At 44.5% G+C, this 26,961-nt stretch overlaps 1 protein-coding gene across 2 annotated transcripts in view; it reads right to left on the bottom strand.

The window, feature by feature from the left end:
- Window positions 1–5,090: 5,090 nt before the first annotated feature.
- TBX3 (T-box transcription factor 3) overlaps window positions 5,091–26,961 on the bottom strand; it is a 37,557-nt gene continuing 15,686 nt past the window's right edge. For both annotated transcript variants that reach the window (XM_060785452.2, XM_060785454.2), the window contains exons 5-7: window positions 23,480–23,637; window positions 18,895–19,496; window positions 5,091–5,654 (exon numbers count right to left, since the gene is read on the bottom strand). In XM_060785452.2, the coding sequence (XP_060641435.2) occupies window positions 5,181–5,654; window positions 18,895–19,496; window positions 23,480–23,637 (1,234 nt within the window). In that variant the 3' untranslated portion in view covers window positions 5,091–5,180. The remainder of the gene's footprint in view (window positions 5,655–18,894; window positions 19,497–23,479; window positions 23,638–26,961) is intronic.

The raw sequence follows: 26,961 nt of genomic DNA, 5'->3' as shown, positions 1-26,961 counted from the left end.
CGGCGCGCTGCTCTGGGATCCATTTTATGAATTGCAGAAAAGTTCGAAGAAGATGGAGGAAGGGATCCCTTTCTTCCCCGAAGCCCGGAAGGGATCCCTTTCTTCCCCGAAGCCCGGAAGGGATCCCTTTCTATGCCCCACGCCATTAATTCCCTGATATCAGAGGATTTCCCCTTCCTCCAAGTTACTCTAAAAGTCTTTTCTTCTCTGGAAATGGGGAAGAAAACACTAGATGAGGAACAGAAGCCGGTTAGAATCGGCGTTCACACTGTATTTGCCAGGTTTTCTCCCGCGTTAAGGCAAACCAGGCTCCGCTTGGCTGGGAACAACGCCAACAAACGTTCAATGTGGGTTATAATCCTTATATATATGTCCCAGTTTTTAGCCATGCCAGTTTTTAGCCATGCGATTTTATGTTATTATTACTATTATTACTATAATTACTGTTATTAGACTAACCTGGGATGATGATGATGAATATTATTAATAATAATTAGTAGCCTTGAGTTCCAGATTAAGGAAAATGCTATTATTATTATTATTATTATTATTATTATTATTATTAATATTACTTACTTTACTTACTTAGACTAACCTGGGATGATTATTAATATTATTATTATTGTTAGTAGTAGTTGTAGTCATGCTTAACTGGGATTCAATTCTATTAAATGTCCAGCTAAGTGTATTTAGGATTGTCAGATTAGGGGAAAGGATATTATTATTATTATTATTATTATTATTATTATTATTATTTCTATTTTAATGTTTTTATGTTGTGGGTTTTAAATTGCATCTGCTCAGCGTCTTAATCAAGAGATAAAAATGGAATATAAATAAATATGAGAACATGCATGATTATTAATAGGCTAACCTGAGGATGATGAATAATAGGTTAATCTGGGATATGATGATGATGATGATGAGCAGGCTAACCTGAGGATGATGATTAATGGGTTAATCTGGGATATTATTATTATTATTATTAACAGGCTAACCTGATTATGATGATTAATAGGTTAATCTGGGATATTATTATTATTCTGGGATATTATTATTATTATTATTATTATTATTATTATTATTAGCAGGCTAATTTGGGTTATCATTATTGTTATTAATATTAAACTGGGAGATGATGATGATGATGATATTAACAAGCTAACCTGGGAGATGATCATGATGATGATGATCATCATCATCATCATCATCATCATCAAGTCTAACCTGGGAAATGATCATGATTGTATTATTATTATTATTATTATTATTAATAGTTTAATATTATTAATATGGATAATATTAAACTGGTAGTCAACCCCAATTAACTCCCAGCGATACATTTAGGGTTGCCCGCCCCTTCCTTTTACATAAAGAGGTGATGGAGTGTGCCTCCAATTTGCATAATTCAAATTTATTTGCATCTATTTGCAAGTCGAACAATTCGCTTTCAAATACATAGGGAGAGTTGGCTTTTCCAATGTGAGCTTGAACAGATAAGGAACAATGGTGTGATAGGTAGGTAGAGAGAGAGTTGGCTAGGAAGATCTTTTGATCCAGGTTGGTTTAGAAAAAAAGAGCGTCTTGAAGAAGAAGCCAGAGAGGACGTGTATAGGGTGTTAATGGTTTTAACATTTTTAAGTGCTTTTAAACTCCAGATGGATCTACACTGCCAGATAATGCAGTTTGAAGGGCATTATACGAATAGTGCAGACCCGTATGATGCAGTTCAGTGCAATCCACACCATATCACATGGGTCTACACTGCATTATTGGGCAGTATACATCTAGCCTGACTCCTAGGTTGAATTGTTTTCATTTTGGAGCGGCTTCGAGTCAAACAGACACTGTCCAATGTGGATGGACACCGTATTAGGCAATGCCATGGCATCCTGGGAATTGTAGTTTGGAGTGACAGTCGCTCTCTTGGGCAGAGAAGGCCCAAGACTTTGCAAAATTACAACTCCTGGGAATTTATAAAACTACAACCACCGGAACTTTGCCAAACTACAGCTCCCAACACTTTGTACAACTACAACTCCCAGGACCTTATAAAGCTACAACCCCAGGACTTTGCAAAAATACAATCCCCAGGCCTTTGCAAAACTACAACTCCCAAGACTCTGTACAACCACAACTCCAAGGAACTTATAAAGCTACAACCCCCAGAACTTTTCAAAACTATAACCTCCCAAGACTCTGTACAACCACAACTCCAAGGAACTTATAAAGCTACAACCCCCAGAACTTTTTAAAACTACAACCCCTCAGGACTTTGCAAAACTACAACTCCCAAGACTATGTACAATCACAACTCCCAGGACCTTATAAATCTACAACCCCCAGAACTTTGCAAAACTACAACCCCCAGGACTTTGTACAACTACAACTCCCAGGACCTTATAAAACTACAACCCCCAGGACTTTGCAAAAGTATAGCTCTCAAGATGCCATGGCACTCAAAACCAAGAGAGAGAAAGTGGGGTATTAACAATAGTATTTCACTTAATAAGAATCTTAATGTCAGTAATATTATTAACAATACTTATATTCCTATTAATAATACGGTTAATAATAATATAAGAGGCTCATCAGGCCTGACTTACTGGCAAAGGAAGGAGACAACCAGGAGCCCGACTCCAATAAATAAAAAATAAATGAAGAATCAATAAATCACTTTTGGTCTTTCATTAAGATATTTATTGAATCATTTCTACCCAACGGTGGTCGTAGAATAAGGGAGAGTTTCACAATAACACTATGGTACAATCCTCGGATGTCCAGGCTGTCCTCCCCCCTCCCCCCCATTTTATTTTATTTTACTGTATTCTGCATGCTCCCCCCTCCCTCCCTCCCACCCCCAAATAAAATTTCAATGACATGACAATGAAGGTGGAAAAGCCATTCTCCTTTTTTTTTCTTTTTCTTTCCAGGGTGGAGTTTGGTGTGTGTTGTTTGACTAGTTTTGGGGCAACGGTGGGGCTTCCTTTTCCCGACTTTCCATTCTTGACTTTGAAATGAAACTGACTCCGAAACCAACCTCCGTATATTTACAGACATATATACAAGGATCAATAAATTAGAGGGAGGAAAAAAACACACACAAACAAAAAAAGCGCAAGAAATTAGTTCCCGAGTCTCCAGACGCCCCTTATTTACAAGTCATCCGTGCTATAAATACTGTCCCCCGACCCACACCGCAGATCCACAGCGTCCACTTTTTGTCTCCATTCTGTTTTCTAGGTCAAAAAGAATCATAATCCAAACGTGGCCCTCTTGGAAGGGGAGAGAGAGAGAGAGAGACCCCTCTGTTTGGGGAGGGGGGGGGGTAGAGGAAAGCAGTGGAGAAGGAGGAGGGAATATATGTTTTGGAAACGTCCCCTTCCAGCAAGCATTTCAACCACGACAAAAGCAACGACCAAACTCTCACAAAAATAATAGACAGAACAAGGGGACTGCAACAGAAAGGCACAGAGCAGCCATTGGGGAGCGTTTCAAAGGGGACAGTCGCTTCTTTCTGCCCCACAAAAGTGGTTGAGAGGAGCCCGCTTTTGCCTCTACACTCTCGGGTAATGCATTGAGCTGGGTTGTATGAGTCTACACTGCCAGATAATGCATTGAACTAGATTGTATGAGTCTACACTGCCATAAGACGCATTGAACTGAATTATGTGAGTCTACACTGCCATATGATGCATAGAACTGGAAGATATAAGTCTTCACTGTCAGATAATGAACTGAACTGGATGACATGAGTCTACACTGCCAGATAATTAATTGAGCTGGATTGTATGAGTCTACACTGTTATAAGATGCATTGAACTGAATTATGTGAGTCTTCACTGCCAGATAATGCACTGAACTGGTTTGTATGAGTCTTCACTGCCATATAATAAATTCAACTGGGTTGTATGGGTCCACAATGCCATATCATGCATTGAATTGAACTATGCTAGCCTACACTGCCAGATAATGCATTAAGCTGGATTGTATGAGTCTACACTGTCATGATGCATTGAACTGAGTTATGTGAGTCTACATTGCCAGATAATGCATTGATCTGGATTGTGTGAGTCCACAATGCCATATGATGCATTGAACTGGATTGTATGAGTCTACACTGCCAGATAATGCATTGAGCTGGGTTGTATGTGTCCACAATGCCATATGATGCATTGAACTGGATTGTATGAGTCTACACTGCCAGATAATACATTGAACGGATTGATATGAGCCCATACTACCCTATAACTTCATTTGATGCAGTTAAACTGCATTCTATTATTCTATTTCTTTATACCCCCCCTCCCCCCTCCCCATGACAGTGTAGATCCAGCCTCAATTTGAGAGTTAAAATAACAACAAACCCTGGAGCTCAAAAGGAAGGCCTCTACCATATAATGCAGCCTGGGGTGGATTGAACTGCATTACATGGCAATATAGGCTCATACAATCCACTTCCATGCAGTTATACTGCATTATATAGCAGTGTAGAGGTGGCCAAAGACAAAGGGACTTTTTTTCCTCCATCAGATAAATGTCTTGGTTTTGGATTTCTCATTCTAAGCTCAGTGTAGACTTATGTGACTCATGAAGACTTAGACTGCATGGAACTGGATTATATGCGTCTACACCAAGTATGAGTAAACTTGGGACCTCCAGGTGTTTTTGGACTTCAACTTCCACAATTCGGAATTGTGGGAGTTGAAGTCCAAAACACCTGGAGGTCCCAAGTTTGCCTATGCCAGGTCTATACTGAGGATAGAAAGCAGTTCAATCCGCATTATAAAGGCAGTGTGGATGGGACCAAAGATAAACGTTTTTGCTATTTTTTCATTATTTTTTTAAAAAAAGGAAAATCAGAGTCAAAAATTCTTTTCCTCAAAAGAAAACATGTGTATATTGTCTTGGTTTTGGATTGAAAACAAAACAGGGAAAAGGCAAAAGTCCTTTGAGAGAGGGATTGTGAAAAAGGGAGGGGGGGGGTTAGTGGGGCCCCAATACACTCCTCTAGAGGTTACCAACTCTCCCCCCTTTAAAAAAAATAGCAGCTTGCAAGGGGGTCCCCCTTTCCTTTCACGCCAAAAGGGGGCCACAGAGGTGAGAAAGGAATACGGCCTTCTTTCTCTCCTTTTGGGGGGCGGGGGGTCCTTTCCTTCCTTCCTTCTTTCCTTCCCGCCTTAAGGCGACCCGCTCCTCTCTCGGTCCTGCTTGGCTTCCAAGCCGCTGACTAAGCGCTGGATGCTCTGGAGCTCGCTGGCGCCTTCCTTGTCCGCTTTGGGCGAGAGGGAGAGTGAGGAGCCGGAGGAGGAGGCGGCGGAGGAGGCGGCGGCCTCCAAGGCGGAGGGGCCCCCCGGGCAAGGCGGGACCCCCAAGGCCTTGCCTTCCCCCAACAGCCCCAAGGACGCCGGCAAGGCGGGGGCCAGCAAGCCGCTGCTGTCCGGCAGGGGCCCCGGGAGCGAGTAGGGGCTGTAGCGCAGGCGGGGACGCACCGCCGAGAGGAACGGGTGCCGGTGGACGGGGCTCCCGGCGCCCGACGAGGGCGACGACGTTGACGACGAGGAGGAAGCTGCTGCGGCGGCGGCGGTGGCAGCGGCGGCCATGTAGCTGTACGGGTAGGGGAACAGGCCGCCGAAGGGAGACATAGCCAAGCCCTGCAAGGAAAGACAAGACACCGGTTAGGGCCATGCTGGCGGTGGGATACAGTTGGGAACCTCTGAACCAGGCGTGGGCAAACTTCGGCCCTCCAGGTGTTTTGGATTTCAACTCCCACAGTTCCTACTTGCCCCAGGTCCTTTCCTGAGGATGCCTAAGTACCTCAGACCCTTTCCTGGGGATGCCTAACTGCCTCAGGCCCTCTCTTGAAGATGCCTACCTGCCTCAGACCCTTTTGTGGGGATGCCTAACTGCCTCGGGCCCTTTCCTGGGGATGCCTAACTGCCTCAGACCCTTTCCCGGGGATGCCTAACTGCCTCAGGCCCTCTCCTGAAGATGCCTACCTCAGACACCCTTTCCTAAGGATGCATAACTGCCTCAGGCCCTTTCCTGAGGTTGCCTAACTGCCTCAGGCCATTTCCTAAGGCTGCCTAACTGCCCCAGGCCCTTTCCTGAGGCTGCCTAACTGCCCCAGGCCCTTTCCTGAGGCTGCCTAACTGCCCCGGGCCCTTTCCTGGGGCTGCCTGACTCAGACCCTTTTTTGGGGATGCCTAACTGCCTCAGGCCCTTTGCTGGGGATGCCTAACTGCCTCAGGCCCTTTCCTGAGGATGCCTAACTATCTCAGACTCTTTCCTGAGGATCCCTAACTGCCACAGGCTTTTACCTGAGGATGCCTAAGTACCTCAGACTCTTTCCTGGGGATGCCTAATTGCCTCAGGCCCTCTCCTGAGGATGCCTAACTACCTCAGACCTTTTCCTAAGGATGCCTAAGTGCCTCAGGCCCTTTCCTGAGGATGCGTAACTGCTTCGGGTCCTTTCCTGCGGCTGCCTAACTGCCTCGGACCCATTTCTTTCCCCCTTCATCAGCTTAAGCGGCTGAGGGGAAAAAGGAAGGGGCCTGACACTGTTAGGAATTGTGTGAGTTGAAGTCCAAAACACCTGGGGGGGGGGGGGGAGTTTTCCCATGCCTGTTCTGCACTCTAGAATCAATGCAATCCTGCCCCCCCCCCCTTTTGGGAGACTACACCAGTGCTTCTCAACCTTTTTAATGCAGCAAACCCTTGATAAGAGTTCCTCATGTTGTGGTGACCCCCAACCATAAAATTTGATTAATTGCTACTTCATAAACTGTTGTTTTGCTACTCTTACGCAGCAGCCCCCGGTGGCGCAGTGGGTTAAACTGCTGAGCTGCTGAACTTGCTGACCAAAAGATTGCAGGTTTGAATCTGGGGAGCGGTATGAGCTCCCACTTAACCTCAGCTTCTGCCAACCTAACAGTCTACACTGGCAGAAAACATGCAAATGTGAGTAGATCAATAGGTACTGCTCCGGCGGGACGGTAATGTCAGCCATGTGACCTTGGAAGTGTCTACGGACAACGGCGGCTCTTCAGCTTAGAAAATGAGATGAGCACCAACCCCCAGAGTCTGACATGACTGGACTTGATGTCAGAGGAAAACCTTTACCTTTACCTATGAATTGTAATGCAAATATCTGATATGCAGGATGTATTTTTGTTGATACCAATTAAACATAATTAAAGCAGAGTGATAAATCATAAATATATATATATATATGTTTGGGGGAGTATGGACAACGGATGATGGGATTTGCGGTACCTTCAACCATTCATATCTGAGTTCCACAGACCAAAGATTCCCCCCCCCCCCCCACACACACACACGAATGACAGCTCTGGACCAAACAGTCCAACCTTCTTAACCTTCTTCTGCCATAAGGGAAAAGCACAATCAAAACACTCCTGACAGATGGCCATTAATAATAATAATAATAATAATAATGACAATAATAGAATTCTAAAATAGGAAGACACCACCAAGGGCCTTCCAGTCCAACCTCCTTCTGCCATAAGGGAAAAGCACAATCAAAACACTCCTGAAGGATGGCCATTTAGCCTCTGCTAAATAATAACAACAACAACAAGAAAAACAATAGAATCCTAAAGTAGAAGAGAACCCCAAGCGCCATCTAGTCCAACATCCTTCTGCCATATGGGAAAAGCACAATCAAAACACTGCTGACAGGTGGCCATTAAGCCTCTGCTTAATAATGATAATGATAATAATAGAATCCTAAAGTAGGAAGAGATCTCCAAGGGCCATCCAGCCCAACCTCCTTCTGCCATAAGGGAAAAGCACAATCAAAACACTCCTGAAGGATGGCCATTCCACCTCTGCTAAATAATAATAATAATAATAATAATAATAATAATAATAATAATAATAACAATAATAACAACAATAGAATTCTAAAGTAGGGAGAGTCCTCCAAGGGCCAGCCAGTCCAACCTCCTTCTGCCATAAGGGAAAAGCACAATCAAAACACTCATGACAGATGGCCATTCAGCTTCTGCTTAATAATAATTGTTCTTGGTATGGATCCTCCCCTGTGGCCCCTCCTGGAGTACATGACTCCGGTGGTTATGCCTGCAGGTTCATTGGAACATGCAAACCCCCTCACCATGACAAGGTGACAATCCATCGAGGACAAAAAATAAACACCTAAGCCCTCCAAGAACCCTCCAAAAGAGCCCTTCTCCAGACAATACTAAAGGATCATCTACCCATAAAACACCCTGAAAATATTGAGGAACATTGGAATAAATGAAAGACTTCCATCATCACAGCCTGGGAAGAAACCATTGGATACCAAACTAAAAAAGATCAAGACTGGTTTAATGAAAATTACGAGGAGATCCAGCAGTTAATTAATAAGAAAAGGAAAGCCTTCCAAACATGGCAGAGAGACACCAACTGCGCTGCTAAGTAAAAGATCTACTCTAGTGCAAAAGCTGAGGTCCAAAGAAGGACCAGAGAACTCAAGACCATCTGGTGGCCAAAAAAGACTGAAGAACTCCAACACCTGGCAGACATCCAGGATCTTCAGGGATTTTTTTTAAAGCCACAAAGATCATCTCTGGACCAAGAAATCATGGCCTACACCCTCTACGCTCATCAGATGGAACCAAACTTTTGAAAGACAAAGAATCAATTGCACTACATTGGAAAGACCACTACCACAGCCTCCTGAATCACAGCTCCAACGTGGCCGAAGAGGTTCTCTCACAAATCCCGCAACAACAAACCAGGAAAAAGCATGCAGCTCTGCCTAGTTTGGAGGAAGTCAGCAATGCCATCAGTCAACAACAACAACAACACAAATAAACAAACAAACAAACAAGCAAGCAAACAAACAAAACCAGCGGACCTGATGGGATCCCTGCTGAAATCTTTAAAGAGGGTGGACCTGAGCTGACACAACAACTCCACCAGCACATTGAAAAAGTGTGGGTGACCAAGAAAATCCCAGCAGATTTCAAAGATGCCACCATCATCACCCTTTTTAAAAAAAGGGGGAAAGAACAGACTGCAGAAACTATCGAGGTATCTTCCTTCTAACCTCCACTGGGAAAATGCTCACAAGAATCCTTGCAAACCGCTTTCTACCTGTTTCGGAAGACACCCTCCCAGAATCCCAGAACAGCTTCCACCCCTCCAGAGGAACAGTGGACATGATCTTCACTGCACGACAGCTCCAAGAAAAATGAAGGGAACAAATTCAACCTCTGTACATGGCATTCACTGACCTTGCAAAGGCATTTGATACAGTAAATCACAATGCTCTCTGGACTATCCTCAAAAAATCGGGTGCCCTGAAAAAATTGTGAACATCCTGTGGCTCCTCCATGATGACATTATGGCAACAGTCTTGGATAGCAATGGCTCCCAAAGTGACTCATTTAAGGTGGAATCAGGTGCCAAACCAGCGTGGAAATAATCTATCAGACAAATGGCAAGCTGTTTAACCTCAGCAGATTGAAAGCCAAAACCAAGGTCACAACAACATCCATTATAGAACTCCAATATGCTGATGACAATGTAGTCTGTGAGCATTCAGAAGAAGACCTACAAGCCACTCTAAACACCTTTGCAGAAGCATACAAGAAGCTTGGCCTATCACTGAACATCGAGAAAACCAAAGTGCTCTTCCAGCAGTCACTAGGCAATCCCTCTTGCAATACCAGAGATATAGCTTAATGGAGTAACATTAGAAAATGTTGACCATTTCTGCTACCTTGGCAGCCACCTCTCCACTAAAGTTAACATTGATACTGAAATACAACACCGCCTGAGCTCTGCGAGTGCAGCATTTTTTGAAATGAAGCAGAGAGTGTTTGAAGATCAGGACATCCGTAAGGAGTCCAAGGTGCTTGCTTATAAAGCTGTTGTCCTCCCAACCCTGCCATATGCCTGCAAAATGTGGACTGTCTACAGACATCACACTCAACGCCTGGAACATTCCATCAGCATTGCGGACAAAGGTTAGCGTGCTGGAAGAAGCAAAGACCACCAGCATTGAAGCGATGCACCTACGCCATCAACTCCATTGGACTGGCCACGTTGTCTAAATACCCAATCACAGTCTCCCAAAGCAGTTACTATATCCCAACTCAAGAATGGGAAAGGTAATGTCAGTGGATAGAAAAAGAGATTTAAAGATAGGCTTAAAGCCAACCTTAAAAACTGTGGCATAGATACCGAGAACTGGGAAGCCCTGGCCCCTTGAGTGTTCTAAGTGGAGGTCAGCTGTGACCAGCAGTGATGTGGAATTTGAAAAAGCATGAATGGAGGGTGAAAGGGGAAAATGTGCTAAGAAGAAGGCGCGTCAAGCCAATCCTGACTGGAAATGCCTTCCACCTGGAAATTTATGTCCTTAGTGTAGAAGAACATGCGGATCAAGAATAGGTCTCCACAGCCACCTATGGACCCACCGGCAAGACACTACACTTGGAGGATCATCATCCTCAGACTAGGAGAGATCGCCTAAGTGAAAAACAACAACAACAACATAATCCTAAAGCAGGAAGAGACATCCAAGGGCCATTCTGTCCAGCTTCCTTCTGCCATAAGGGAAAAGCACAATCAAAACACTCCTGACAGATGGCCATTAAGTCTCTGTTTAATAATCCTAAAAAAGGGAGAGACCTCCAAGGGCCACCCAGTCAAACCTCCTTCTGCCATATGGGAACAGCACAATCAAAACACTCCTGACAAATGGTCATTCAGCCTCTGCTTAATAATAATAATGATGATGATGGTGATGATGATGATGATGATGATAGAATCCTAAAGTAGGAAGAGACTTCCAAGAGCCATCCAGTCCAACCTCCTTCTGCCATAAGGGAACATCCTGACAGGTGGCCATTCAGCCTCTGCTTAATAATAATAATAATAATAATAATAATAATAATAATAATAATAGAATCCTAAAGTAGGAAGAGTCCTCCAAGGGCCATCCAATCCAACCTCCTTCTGCAATAAGTGAAAAGCACTCCTGACAGATGACCATTCAGTAATAGTAATAATAATAATAATAATAATAATAATAATAATAATAATATAGAATACTAAAATAGGAAGACTCCTCCAAGGGTCATCCAGTCCAACCTCCTTCTGCCATAAGGGAAAAGCACAATCAAAACACTACTGATAGATGGCCGTTCAGCCTCTGAGGTATAGTGATAATAATAATAGAATCCTAAAGTAGGAAGAGACCTCCAAGGGCCATCCAGTCCACCATCCTTCTGCCATAAGGGGAAAGCACAATCAAAACACTCCTGACAGATTGCCATTCAGCATCTGCTTAATAATAATAATAATAATAATAATATTAATAATAATAATAATAATAATAATAATAATAATAGAATCTTAAAGTATGTAGAGACCTCCAGGGGCCATCCAGTCCAACCTCCTTCTGCAGTAAGGGAAAAACATTCCTGGCAGATGGCCATTCAGCCTCTGCTTAATAGTAGTAGTAGTAGTAGTAGTAGTAGTAATAGTAATATAGAATAGTAAAATAGGAAGATACCTCCAAGGGCCATTCAATCCAACCTCCTTCTGCCATAAGGGAAAAGCACATTCAAAACACTCCTGACAGATGGCCATTAAGCCTCTGTTTAATAATCCTAAAATAGGAAGAGACCTCCAAGGGCCATCCAGTCAAACCTCCTTCTGCAATAGGGGAACAGCACAATCAAAACACTCCTGAAAAATGGCCATTCAGCCTCTGCTTAATAATAATGATAATGATAATGATAATAATAGAATCCTAAAGTATGAAGAGACTTCCAGGGGCCATCCAGTCCAACCTCCTTCTGCAATAAGGGAAAAGGACTCCTGACAGATGGCCATTCAGCCTCTGCTTAATAATAGTAATAATAATAATATAGAATAGTAAAATAGGAAGATGCCTGCAAGGGCCATCCAGTCCAACCTCCTTCTGCCATAAGGGAAAAGCACAACCAAAACACTCCTGACAGATGGCCATTCAACCTTTGCTTAATAATGATAACAATAATAGAATCCTAAAGTAGGAAGAGACCTACAAGGGCCATCCAGTCCTACCTCTTTTTTCAAGAAGTGAAAAGCACAATCAAAACATTCCTGACAGATGGCCATTCAGCCTCTGCTTAATAATAATAATAATAATAATAATAATAATAATAATAGAATCCTAAGGTAGGAAGAGACTTCCAAGTACAACCTCCTTCTGCCATAAAAGAACAGCACAATTAAAACACTCTTGACAGATGCCCATTCAGCCTCTGCTTAATAATAATAATAATAATAATAATAATAATAATAGCAGCAACAACAACAACAATAGCATCCTAAAATAGGAAGACTTCTCCAAGAGCCATTCAGTCTGACCCCGTTCTGCCATAAGGGATAAACACAATCAAAATACTCCTGATGGATGGCCATTCAGCCTCTGTTTAATAATAATAATAATAATAATAATAATAATAATAACAACAACAACAACAGAATCCTAAAGTAGGAAGAGACCTCCGAGGGCCATTCAATCCAAACTCTGTCTTCCATAAGAGAAAAGCACAATCAAAATACTCCTGACAGATGGCCTTTCAGCCTCTGCTTAATAATAGTAGTAACAACAACAACAACAACAGAATCCTAAAGTAGGAAGAGACCTCCAAGGGCCATTCAGTCCAACCTCTTTCTGCCATAAGAGTTTGGGGGTGATTGCCCTCGTGAGTTTTAGTTCACTTGCATCCAGAGAAACTGTGACCCCCCCCCCCCCCCCCCGACAATGGACCAGGACCAAACTTGCCACAGAGAAGCCCCATGACCAACTGAGCATACAGCAGGGATTTGTGGGAATTGACTTGGATAATTGGAAGTTGTAGTCCACCTGCACCCAGAGAACACTGAACTCATCCGACATTGGATCTGGACTAAAATTGGCACACAGACCCAACATGACCAACTGTAAATACTGGCAGGGTTTGGAGTGATTGACTTGGCATATGGGTGTTGTAATTCACCCTTATTCAGACAGTACTGAACCCAGCCAATGACGGATAGGGTCCACGCTTGACACTGACCCAACATGGCCAGCTGTGCATACAGGCCTGGTTTGGGGAGGATTGACCCACGATTCTGGGAACTGTAGTTCACCCACATCGTTACCTCTTTTCTAATGGAAGCATTAATAAAATACAAAATCAAAGACTGTCTTTTTTCTAATACATAATGTTACTAATTAACTAAATGATATTACCTAACACCCCAAAACACCCCAAAACAAGCAATGCATTTCTCAAATAACCCGGGCACCACCGGGTACCCAAGCTAGTAATAAATAAATAAAAGAGTCTCCTTCTTTGTAGGTGTTTAAGCAGGCACTGGATGGTTATCTACCAAGAAGGCTTGGATGGTGTCTTCCTGAATAGAAGGGGCTGGACTGGATGGCCCTTGAGGCCCATTCCCACTCTAGGATTGTATCAGTATAATAAAAATCATAATCATCACAATTAATAATAATAATGATCATGATGATAAAGTTACTTTCTCTGGAGGTTTTTAAGGAGGGGCTGGATGGTCCTTGGGGTCTCTCCCACTCTAAAATGTGATAATAATAATAATAATAATAATAATAATTTTTAAAGAGGGAGTCTTCATCTCTGGGGTTTTTAAAGCAGAGGCTGGATGGCCATCTGTCAGAAGGACTTTGATGGTCAGGGTTGGACTGAATGGCCTAGGGGTCTCTTCCAACTCTAGGATGGTAAAATAATAAAATAATGATCAAGTCTCTTTCTATGTAGGGGTTTAAGCAGAAGCTGGACAGCCATCTGTCAGGAGTGTTTGGGCGATGTAAACACCCGTGACAGTCTCGACTTGGTTAGAGGCAATGGGTAAGAGGCAATGGGTAATTGTTGGTCGTGCTTACTGCGTTCAGCCCCCTATAGTCCACACACAACCTCAACGAGCCGTCCTTTTTGTGCCTAAATAGCACTGGGGCCCCCAATGGGGATTCAGACGGTACTATGAACCCTCGTGCTAAGTTCTTATCAATGTACTTCCTCAGCTCCTCCATCTCCTTCACCGACATGGGGTATAGCCTACTCCTAGGCAGCTTAGCATCTTTATTGAGTTCAATTTTCACCTCGACCCTTCTTGCATAGCAGAAGAGGGCTGGAGTGGATGACCCTTGGGGATCCTTCCAACTCTAGGATTTTATCAGTATAATAAAAACCATAATCAACAACTTTGATGATGATTATGATGATGGGGTTTCCTTCTCTAGAGGTCTTAGTAGAGGCTGGATGGCTGTCGGGTGAAATTTTATTGAGTCTTCCTGCATAATGAAAGGAGGCTGGGATGGCCCTTGAGGGTCCCTTCCAACTTTAGGGTGGTATCATTCTAAGACAGCGTGGATAGCCCTCTGTTAGGAGGGCTTGGATTGTGTCTCCCTGCATAGTGGAAGGGGTCTGGGCTGGATGGCCCTTGGGGTCCATTCCAACTTTAGGATGGTATCATTCTAGGACAGTGTGGATGGCCCTCTGTTAGGAGGGCTCGGATGGTCTCTCGCTATGTAGTGGAGGGGGGGTTGGACTGGATGGCACTGGGGTCCCTCCCAACTTTGGGATTGTATCATTATCGGACAGTGTGGATGGCCCTCTGTTAGGAGGGCTCAGATGGTGTCTCCCTGCATAGTGGAAGATGGCCTTGGGGGTCCCTTCCAACTTTAGGATTGAATCATTCTAGGATAGTCTCAATGGTTCTCTGTTGGGAGGGCTCGAATTGTGGCTTTCCTGGCAGAAGGGCACTGGACTGGATGGGCATCGAGGTCTCCTCCAACTTTAGGATGGTAGAATAATAATAGTGATTTAGTTTTCTGTTGTTTTTTTAACAGAGGCTGGGTGGCCCTCTGTTGGAGGGGATTGGTTAGTGACTTTCTGTATAGAAGTGGGCTGGACTGAATGGCCCTGGGGGTCCCTTCCAACTCTAGGATTGTATCAGTATAATAAAAACTATCAACAACTTGGAGGAGGAGGAGGGGGCTTTCTGCATTGTGGAAGGAGGCTGGACTGAATGGCCCTTTTGGTCCCTTCCAATTTTAGAGCGATATAATTCTAGGACAGTGTGGATTACCCTGTGTTAGGAGGGCTTAGATGGTGTCTCCCTGCATAGTGGCTAGACTAGATGGCCCTGGGGGTCCCTTCCAAATCTGGGATGGTATAATAATCATAGTAATAATGAAATCTTATCCTCTGGATGTCTTTAAGTAGATGCTGAATGGCACACTGTTGGAAGGGCTGGGTGATGTCTCCCTGCATAGTGCAAGGGGGCTAGACTGGATGACCCTTGGGGTCCCTTCCAATTCCAGGATTATATCATTCTAGGACCATCAGGATGGCCCTCTGTTGGGTGGGCTCAGATTGTATCTCCCTGCATAGTGGAGTGGGGACTGGACTTGGGGTCCCTTCCAACTCTAGGATTCTTTCAATCTAGGACAGTCTGGGTGTCCTTTGTTAGGTGAGCTAGGATTGTGTCTTCCTGCATAGTGGAAGGGGGCTAGACTGGATGGCCCTGGGGGTCCGTTCCAACTGCAGGATTGTATCATTCTAGGACAGACTGGATGGTCTTTTGTTGAAATGGCTTGAATGGTGTCACCCTTCATAGCACAAGGGGGCTGGGCTGGGGGTCCCTTCCCACTCTAGGATTATATCATTCTAGGAAAGACTGGGTGTCCCTCTGTTGGGTGAGTGCGGATTGTGTCTCCCTGCATAGTGGAAGGGGGCTGGACTGGATGGCCCTTGGGGTCCCTTTCCAACTAGGATTGTATCATTCTAGGACAGTGTGGATGCCCCTTTGTTGGGAGGGCTGGGATGGTGTCCCCCTGCATAATGATATCATTGTATGATAGTCCGGATGTCCCTCTGTTGGGTGGGCTCGGATGGTGCCTCCCTGCATAGTGGAAGGGGGCTGAACTGGGTGGCCCTTGGGGTCCCTTCCGACTCTAGGATTGTATCATTCTAGGACAGTCTGGATGGCCCTCTGTTGGGTGGGCTCGGATGGTGCCCCCCTGCATTGTGGAAGGGGGCTGGACTGGATGGCCCTTGGGGTCCCTTCCAAATCTAGGATTGTATCATTCTAGGACAGTCTGGATGGCCCTCTTTTGGGTGGGCTCAGATGGTGCCTCCCTGCATAGTGGAAGAGGGCTGGACTGAATGGCCCTTGGGGTCCCTTCCAACTCTAGGATTGTATCATTCTAGGACAGTCTGGATGGCCCTCTTTTGGGTGGGCTCAGATGGTGCCTCCCTGCATAGTGGAAGAGGGCTGGACTGGATGGCCCTTGGGGTCCCTTCCAACTCTAGGATTGTATCATTCTAGGACAGTCTGGATGGCCCTCTTTTGGGTGGGCTCAGATGGTGCCTCCCTGCATAGTGGAAGAGGGTTGGACTGTATGGCCCTTGGGGTCCCTTTCCAACTAGGATTGTATCATTCTAGGACAGTGTGGATGTCCCTTTGTTGGGAGGGCTGGGATGGTGTCTCCCTGCATAATGATATCATTGTATGATAGTCCGGATGTTCCTCTGTTGGGTGGGCTCGGATGGTGCCTCCCTGCATAGTGGAAGGGGGCTGAACTGGGTGGCCCTTGGGGTCCCTTCCAACTCTAGGATTGTATCATTCTAGGAAAGTCCGGATGGCCCTCTGTTGGGTGGGCTCGGATGGTGCCCCCCTGCATTGTGGAAGGGGGCTGGACTGGATGGCCCTTGGGAGGGCTGGAATGAAGTCTCTCTACACAGTGGAAAGGGGTTTGGAGTCCCTTCCAACTCTAGGATTGAGAGACCCCAAATTGTGTCCTTGTGCATAGTGGAAAGGGACTGGACTGGATGGCCCTTGGGGTCCCTTCAAACTCCAGGATTGTATCATTCTATGACGGACTGGATGGTCCTCTGTTAGGAGGGCTCGGATGGTGTCCCCCTGCATAGCGGAAGGGGGCTGGATTTAGAGTTCCTTCCAGCTCTAGGACTGTATCATTCTATGATAGACTGGATGGTCCTTTGTTGGGAGGCTTGGATCGTGTCTTCCTGAATACTGGCTGGGCTGGCTGGCCCTGGGGGTCCCTTCCAAATCTAGGATGATATAATAATGATAGTAATAATGAAATCTTATCCTCTGGATGTGTTTCAGAGACTGGACGGCCCTTGAGGTCCCTTCCAACTCCAGGATTGTATCATTCTACGACAGTTTGGATGGCCCTCTGTTGTGAGGGCTCAGATGTTGTCTCCCTGCATAGTGGCAGAGGGCTAGATTGGATGGCCCTTGGGGTCCCTTCCAACTCCAGGATTATATCATTCTAGGAAAGTCTGTATGGCCCTCTGTTGGGAGGGCTCGGATGTTGTCTCCCTGCATAGTGGCAGAGGGCTAGACTGGATGGCCCTTGGGGTCCCTTCCAACTCCAAGATTGCATCATTCTAGGACAGTCTGGTTGGCCCCCTGTTGGGTGGGCTCAGATTGTGTCTCCTTGCATAGTGGCAAAGGGTTAGACTGAATGGCCCTTGGGTCCCTTCCAACTCCAGGACTGTATCATTCTAGGACAGTCTGTATGGCTCTCTGTTGGGAGGGCTCGGATGTTGTCTCTCTGCATAGTGGCAGAGGGCTATATTGGATGGCCCTTGAGGTCCCTTCCAACTCCAGGATTGCATCATTCTAGGACAGTCTGTATGGCCCTCTGTTGGGAGGGCTCGGATGGTGTCTCCCTGCATAGTGGCAGAGGGCTAGACTGGATGGCCCTTGGGGTCCCTTCCAACTCCAGGATTGTATGATTCTACGACAGTCTGGATGGCCCTCTGTTGGGAGGGTTTGGATGTTGTCTCCCTGCATAGTGGCAGAGGGCTAGACTGGATGGCCCTTAGGGTCCCTTCCAACTCCAGGATTGTATCATTCTAGGACAGTCTGGATGGCCCTCTGTTGGGAGGGCTCGGATGTTGTCTCCCTGCATAGTGGCAGAGGGCTAGACTGGATGGCCCTTGGGGTCCCTTCCAACTCCAGGATCCTATCATTTTAGGACAGTCTGGATGGCCCTCTGTTGGGTGGGCTCAGATTGTGTCTCCCTGCATAGTGAGAGATGGCTAGACTGGATGACCCTTGGGGTCCCCTCCATCTCCAGGATTGTATCATTCTAGGACAGAATGGATGGTCCTTTGTTGGGAGGGCTCGGGTGGTGTCTCTCTGCTAGACTGGATGGCCCTTGGGGTCCCTTCCAACTCCAGGACTGTATCATTCTAGGACAGTCTGCATGGCCCTCTGTTGGGAGGGCTCGGATGTTGTCTCCCTGCAAAGTGGCAGAGGGTTAGACTGAATGGCCCTTGGGGTCCCTTCCAACTCCAGGATTGTTTCATTCTAGGACAGTCTGGATGGCCCTCTGTTGGGTGGGCTGAGATTGTGTCTCCCTGAGGGCTTGACTGGATGGCCCTTGGGGTCCCTTCTAACTCCAGGATCCTATCATTTTAGGACAGACTGGATGGTCCTTTGTTGGTTGGACTCGCATTGTGTCTCCCTGCATGGTGGCAGAGGGCTAGACTGGATGGCCCTTGGGGGCCCCTCCATCTCCAGGATTGTATCATTCTAGGACAGAATGGATGGTCCTTTGTTGGGAGGGCTCGGGTGGTGTCTCTCTGCTAGACTGGATGGCCCTTGGGGTCCCTTCCAACTCCAGGAATGTATCAGTTTAGGACAGACTGGATGGTCCTTTGTTTGGAAGGCTCGGATGGTGTCTCCCTTCATAGTGAAAGGGGGCTGGACTTGGGGACCCTTTCATTCTCGGACAGCCTGGCTGGCCCTCTGTTGGGTGGGCTGGGCAGGCAATGGCAGGGGCCCGGTGCCCTGCCGGTGGCTCCTCACCTGCGAGGCCAGGACGTGCTGCTGGAGGTGGAAGGGGAGGGCGGCGGCGGCGGCGTTGGCGGCGGCGGTGACCATGGCTGCGGAGCTGTCGAGGCCGGGCAGGGCGGAGGCGCCGGAGACGGTAGCCAGGAGCGGGGCCATGCCGGAGAAGGCCCCTCCCATGGCGAACTGGCCCGGGTGCAGCAGCAGCGGCGGCGGCCCGTTGCCCAGCGGGCCGAAGAAGGGCGGGCTGCCCAGGCTGGGTGGAAAGGCGGCCAAGGCGGGCAAGTGAGTCGGGGCGGCAACAGAAGCGGCGGCGGTGCTTTCGCTCGGCAGCGCCAGCGGAGGCGGGCAGGGCTCTTTCAGCGGCGGCGTGCGCGCCTCCTCGGCCCCCAGGCCCCGCGTGCTGGAGGAGATCGTGGCCGGGCTGTGCCGGGAGTCCGGCGCCGCTTTGGAGACGCCGAAGAAAGAGGAGGAGGAGGAGGAGGCCTTGGCGGGGCTGCCCTTCTCCCGGGTCTCCCCGCCCGAGGAAGCCGTGGTGGTGGAGATCTTCCCGGCGTCGCTGGCCTCCGAGAGGTCCTCTTTGCTCTCCGAGTCGCTCTCCCCGTCGCTGCCGCCCAGGTCTGAAAAGCAGAAAACCCGAAGTTTAGGAAGCTTTGTTTTCGCGGGACATATAGCTTTTCAATGAACATCTCAACCAATTCACCCTAGTTTTGGGGAAGTTCCTGGAGTAGAGCAACTCCTTTCAAAGTCAGGGCCTCGCAATGAAACAGGAAAGAACACTTTCAAACCAGGAACAGAGTATTTTTTTAAAAAAATTACATAATATCATCATCATAATAGCTCAGTCCGAGTCATAACACCCAGCAAAATAATAATATAATATTCGTATTAATATTAATATAATAATATAATATACTTCTAATATTCTAGGCCCTTGGGAAGAGGCCAATATTCAGAGACGAAACCCAAACACTTAGACCGAATAGTGCATTTGTCCTGTGTTCCTATGTAAACGTCTATATAATAATATAATGTAATAATAAATACCTCTAATATCCTAGGTACTTGGAAACAGCCCTATATTCAGAGATTAATTCCAAACACTTGGAACTAATAGAGCATGTGTGCTGTATTGCTATATACATGTATCTATATCATCATCATCATCATCATCATCATCATCATTATCATTATTATGTCAGGAGTGACTTGAGAAACTGCAAGTCGCTTCTGGTGTGAGAGAATTGGCCGTCTGCAAGGACATTGCCCAGGCAGGCGACGCCAGGATGTTTTGATGTTTTACCATCCTTGTGGGAGGCTTCTCTCATGTCCCCGCATGGGGAGCTGGAGCTGACAGAGGGAGCTCATCCACTCTCTCCCATATTGGAACCTCCGACCTATCGACCTATCGGTCTTTGGTCCTGCTGACACAAGGATTTAACCCACTGTGCAACTGGGGGCTCCTTTTAATATAATAATAATATACTGAATATTGGGGTCTTCCCAAGGGTCTAGGATAATAATAGTAATAATAATAATAATAATAATAATAATAATAGTAACAACAATATGATACCTCTAATATCCTAGACCCTTGGGAAGAGCCTGAGATTCAGAGAGGAATCCCAGACACTTGGACCTAATAGTGCAGGTGTGTTATGTTGTTATGTACATGTATCTATATAATTAAATAATAATAATAATAATAATAATAATAATAATAATAATAATATATGACCCCACACCAAAATACTGCTACTACTACTAATAATAATAATAATAATACCCTATGTACACTATGTAACACGGTTTTTATTCCTGGGTTATAAATGTCATTTCCTAATTGGTTCTATCATAACAACATGGGAAAGTTTATTCAACTGCACAAACTTTGGACATCCTGCTCTAGCACATTTTGCTCTAGCTTTCCAATAAGCATCTCGAAGAGTTTATGGAGTTGAACAACTCCTTTCAAAGTAAGGAGAGCACAACCAAACAAGAAAGAACAGAAAATTTGACAAAAGTTTGTTACACATCTTCTTCTTCCTATATTATATTAAGTAAAATACAAATCCTATATTATATTAAGTAAAATACAAATCTGCAATATATAATTGTTATATTATTGTTTTATGTTAAGAAACATACAATTTAATATCTACAATTTATGATTATATTATATTATTATAGCATGATATTAAGAAAAATACAATATACACCTACAATATATTATTATATAAATTACAACTTTAAATCTTTATTAATTATCATCATCATCATCATCATCATCATGGATGGAGACCCAAACTGGGTCCTAACATTAGGAAAAATAATACAACTTAAAATCACCAATATAAAATATATTCTTATCCAGGGTTTCCTCTCTTGATTGAGACCCAAAGCAGCTTCCAACATTAGGAAATAATAATAATATGATAATAGAATAATAGTAATATAACAACAACAACACAACTACTGCTACTACTCAAATGGTTCCAAGAACATGTTTTCAATCCAAAAGAGAGGAAAGGTAAGGTTCAGGGGAAGGACAGCATTAATTTCCACAAATATATATATTAAAACAATATTTATTCAGGTTTTAATTTATCCTTTCTGTTCTTGGAACGGTTCCCGCTTTTCAGTGGGAGAAAAGTTGGGAAAGGGATCTGGCTTGTCTCTAGTATTGGACACTTTTTCTTTAGGTGTTTCAACTCTTGTTTCTAAAGCCTGAACAGAAACTTTTGGAAGCTAAGGCTGCCATACAATCCAGATTATCAACGCACATCCTCCACATTATCGGCTTTGAACTGGATTATATGAGTCTACACTGCCATATAATCCATTTCAAAGCAGAGAATCTGTGGCAGTGTAGAAGGGGGTCTACGTTTCAGGGGAAGGAACAAGCCAAACTAACTCTTACTCCTTTAAAAGCCCAATGAAAAAATTAATAGGGTTCATAGCTTGCGTGAGAGTACATTCCATTGAACTGACTTCTGAGAGAGAAGGAAGGAAAGAGGGAAAGAAGAAAGAAAAAGAAGAGAAAGCGAGGGGAGGAAGGGAAAGGAAAGGAGGGAGGGAAGCAAGGAAGGAACAGGACATAAATGGAAAGGAGAAAAGAAAAGGAAAAGAAGGAAGAAGGAAAGGTAGGTAGGAAGGAAAAGAAAGTGGGAGGGAGAGAAGGAAGGAAGGGACAGAAAAGAAGAAAGGAAAGAGAAGGAAAGAGGGAAGAAAGAAAGGTAGGAAGGAGGGAAAAGAAAGCAGGAGGGAGAAAACGAAGGAAGGAAGGAAGGGACAGGAAAGCAGAAAGGAAAGAAGAAAGGACAGTGGGAAGAAAGGAAGGAAAATGAAAGAAGAAAAGAATAAGGGGAGGGAGGAAAAGAAAAGTAAGTGGAAGAGTGGGAAGGGAGGGACAGGAAAGAAGAAAAGAAAGAGGGAAGGAAGGAGGGAGGGAAAAAAGGAAGGAAGGAAGGAAGGAAAAGAAAAGAAAGTGAGGGGGGAACGAAAGAAGAAAGGGACAGGAAAGAGGAAAAGAAAAAGGAAAGGAAGGAAGGAAAGAAAAGAAAGCAGGAGGGAGGGAATGAAGGAAAAAAGAAAAGAAGAAAAGAAAGTGAGAAGAAAGGAAGGAAAAGGAAATAATAGGGGAAGGAAGGAAAAGAAAAGAAAGAGGGAAGGAAAGATGGGACAGAAAAGAAGAAAAGAAAAGAAAAAGGAAAGGAAGGAGGGAAGGAAGGTAGGAAAGAAGGAAAAGAAAGGGGGGACAAAGGAAGGAAGGGTCCAAAAAAGCAGAAAAAAGAGGAAAGAAAAGAAAGTGGGAAGAAAGGAAGGAAAAGGAAAGAATAAGGGAAGGAAATAAGAGTAGAAAGAAGGGAGGAAGGAAAAGAAATGACAGAGGGAAGGGACAAGAAAGGAAAGGAACTACAGGGAAAGAAGAAAAGAAGGAAGGAAAGAAGGAAGGACGGAAAAGAAAGGGGGACAAAGGAAGGAAGGGACAAAAAAGCAGAAAAAAGAGGAAAGAAAGGGAAAGAAGAAAAGAAAGTGGGAAGAAAGGAAGGGAAAGAAAAGAATAAGGGAAGGAAAGAAGAGTAGAAAGAAGGAAGGAAGGAAAGGAAAAGAATAAGGGAAGGGACAAGAAAGGAAAGGAACTACAAGGAAAGAAGAAAAGAAGGAAGGAAGGAAAGGAAAGGAAAGGCTGGAGGGAGGAAAAATCGATCGAGGATTAATTTGACTCTGAATTGATCCAGCCTTTCTGCCTTTTCCTGCCTTGCAGCCCGGAGACTTGAGGGCCAAAGACTTTTAATAAGCCATTCCAAGATGAATATTAATGGCGCGGTCTTCATTTTGAACTTTTGCCCTGGAGTCTGTTTCTGTTCCTTTGCTTCGAATTACACTTCAAATACAGATGTGGGCTGGGGGGGGGGGGGGAGGAAAAGGCCAGGGGAGGAGTGGATTTGGGTTTCCAGCGTCTGGCTGCGTTTTGGGTCGAATTCCTGCCCCCCCCCCGCCCCCATTGCATTCCGTCCCTGTCCCCCCTCCCAGCCAGATGCCTTGCAGCCCAAACCAGTTCTGCAAAGCCTGGGAAAGATGAAGAGGGGGTGTCTCTCACCCTTGAGGTTGGAGGTGCCCACGGCAGAGATGGCGGGGGAGGTGGACTGGGCGAAGCACTTGAAGGCCGTCTGCTCGCTCGAAGACTCGTCCGAAGTGCCGGCCTCCTTCTTCTGCCTCTCGTCGTAGACACGCAGGGACTGGAGGGTCAGCTGCTTCCTAAGGAGCCAAGGCAAGAAGCACGGGAATAAGGCCCCTTCCAAGCGAGGGAAGTCGCCTTCCAACTCTACCCCTTACCCTCACCTAAAGTCCTAATCGAACTCTAGCCCCGAACTCTGGCCTTAACTGCAAATCTAACTCTAGCCCTACTTTATCCCTAACTCAAGCCTTAACTCCAAATCTAACTATCCCTAATTTGAACCCTAACTTTAAACTCAACTTTAACTCTATCCCTAACTCTAACCTTAAATCCAAATCTAACCCCATCCCTAACTTTAACTCTGTCCCTAACTTTAATTCTAACCTTGACTTCAAGTCTAGCTCTATCCCTAACTTTAACTCTAACCTTAACTCCAAAACTCATTCTATCCCCCTTTAACTCTAAACTTAACTCCAATTCTTACTATCCCTAACTTCAACTCTATCCCCAACTCTAACTTCAAATCTAACTCTATCCATAACTTTAACCTTAACTCCAAATCTAATTATATCCCCTATTTTAACTCTAACTCTAAACTTTACTCAAAATCTAACTTTATCCCCAACTTTAACTTTAACTCCAACTCTAACCTTAACTCCAAATCTAACTCTGTCTCGAACTTTAACTCCAACTCTAAATCTAACTCTATCCCCAACTTTAACTCTAAGTCTAAACTTAACTCCAAATCTAATTATATCCCCAACTTTAACTCTATCCATAACTTTAACTCTATCCCTAACGTTAACCCTAACTCTAAACTTAACTTTAACTCTAAATCTAACTCTGTCCCTAACTTTAATTTTAACTCTAAACTTAACTGCAAATCTAATTCTATCCCTAATATTAACTCTAACTAGAATATTAACTCCAATTCTAACCCTATCCATAACTTTCACTCTTTTCCTAACCCTAACCCTAACTCTAAACCAAACTTTAACTCCAAATCTAACTCCAACTCTAACCTCCAACTCCAGTTCTAACTATCCCTAATCCTATCCTTAACTCTAACCTTAACTCCAGTTCTATCCCTAACTTTAAACCAAACCCCAACCTTAACTCTGTCCCTACCTCTACAGCTAATCCTAACCTTAAATCCAACTTTAACTTTAACCCTAAAACTATTATTAACTCCAGTTTAACTCTACCTTTAACTCGAACCTTAACTTTAAACCTTAACTCCAAATCTAACTCTAACCTAAACTTTAATTCGAATCCTAACTCAACCCTAACTCCAGTCCTAACTCTAACCCTTACCTTAACTCTTGACATTGATTCTAACCCAGTGTCTTCCAAAGTGGCCTCAGACTTCAACTCCCAGGATCCCTGATGATTGGCCAAGGCATGCTGGGAGCTGAAGTCCAAAACACTAGATGACCAGTGCTATGCTTTTTGGCTTGGAATATGTTTTCATGGATTTAAACTGTGAATTTTAATAATACTATTAGGTTTCATTCTGTTTTAATGTTTGCATGTTGGTATATTTTAAATTTGAGCCTCCTTCGGGAGAGATAAAGTGGGTAATAATAATAATAATATTATTTATTATTATTATTATTATTATTATTATTATTATTACCAGAAGCTGGAGTTTGGCAAGGTCTGTAGCTGTCTCTGGCAAAGAGTGTTGGCACCTCCCCAAACTACAGGTCCAATGACTCTACTGGTGCCAAACCGTGTCAATTCAACAGTGTAGATGTCTTCCACTTCACTGTCAAAGGCAGCGGATTGGTTTGAAATCCTGTTTGAATTACGAAACCCCATCCGCTCAGAGCACTGAACGCATTTGCATTTCAGGGTGACTTGCACAATCTGTAGGCAATCCAAGGCACGATCCCAAACAAGAAAGCAAGCCAGAAGCAGATTCCTGCCCTCTGTTTCCTTTGCTAACTGATGTTCCGCCACATTTCTTCCTTGGAAAGCACTTCAATCCCAATGTGCTTGTGATCAAGGGAGTGCAATGGCTTCGGAACTCCAAATCACGTTGGGAAACCACCGCCCAAGCTTTCCCACCCCTTTATCTGTTCCGCATTTCCTTTTCTGTGCCATATTACAAACACGTGTCTTCCAATCGCCCTGAGGGCTTTGGAGGGAAGATTTCCCCCTTGGGTGGCAAGCTGTAGGCAGAGCCAAATGGAGGACTTTCTCCAAAGCATGGAGACAACAGCAGACCATTGGTACCCAATGCAAGTATGTCCCACCCCTCACACCACAAAAACATTACTTTCTTTTAATTCCCCATATATATATCATTTTAGCCTTGTAATAATTCGACATTTCCACAGAGAATGTAGAACAGGGTTTGGACAAAAGTGAAGGCAAACACAAGGGGTACATTTACAGGATGAGGTGAATGCAGTTTGACACCACTTCAACTGCTGTGGCTCCAAGCGCTACCTACCTAACCCTAATGCTAATCCCAATTTTAACTCAATCTTTAACCCTAACTCTAACCCCAAATCTAACCCAAACTATGACTCTGGCCCTATTTCTAAACCTTACTGTATGTAACTCTAACCCTGTCTCTAAAACACCAATTCCAATCCCAATTTTGACTCTATAATTAATTCTAACTCTGACTGTAACCCTAACCCTAACTGTAACTCTAACCTTGTCTCTAACCCTAATTCTAACCCTTACTGTAACTCTAATCCTGTCTCTAACCCTAATTCTAACCCCAATTTTGACTAAGATTAATTCTAACCCTAATTCTAACCCTTACTGTAACTCTAATCCTGTCTCTAACCCTAATTCTAACCCCAATTTTGACTCTAAGATTAATTCTAACCTTAATTCTAACCCTTACTGTAACTCTAACCCTAATTCTAACCCCAGTTTTGACTCTGACATTAATTCTAACTCTGACCCTAACCCTAACTGTAACTCTAACCCTGTTTCTAACCCTAATTCTAATCCCAGTTTTGACATTAATTCTAACCTTAACTCTAACCCTAATTCCAACCCTTACTTTAACCCTCACCCTGTTTCTAATCCTAACTGTAACCTTAATTTTAACTTTAACTCTAAATCTAACCCTGACTTTAACTCTAACCCTGTCTTTAACCCTAATTCTATCTCCAACTTTAACTTTAACTGTCTCTAACCTTAATTCTAATGTTAACTTTAAAACTACGTCTAACCCTAATCTTAACTCTAATCCGAATTCTAAATCTAGCATTATCTCCAACTCTAATCCCGGGATTTGTAGCTTGACATGGTCTTAAAATTTCTTGGCCAAAGAGTAACGTGCCTGGACAAACTATAAATCCCAGGATCCCATAGCATTGAGGACTACAATTGAGGTGGGAGTGAAGAGTAGAAAAAAGAAAGAAAAAGAAACCAAAAGC

Source organism: Anolis sagrei, chromosome X, assembly GCF_037176765.1.
Source record: "Anolis sagrei isolate rAnoSag1 chromosome X, rAnoSag1.mat, whole genome shotgun sequence".
Lineage (NCBI taxonomy): Eukaryota > Metazoa > Chordata > Lepidosauria > Squamata > Dactyloidae > Anolis > Anolis sagrei.
The sequence above is the reverse complement of the archived record's forward strand: the minus strand, read 5'-3'. Positions and strand labels throughout refer to the sequence as shown.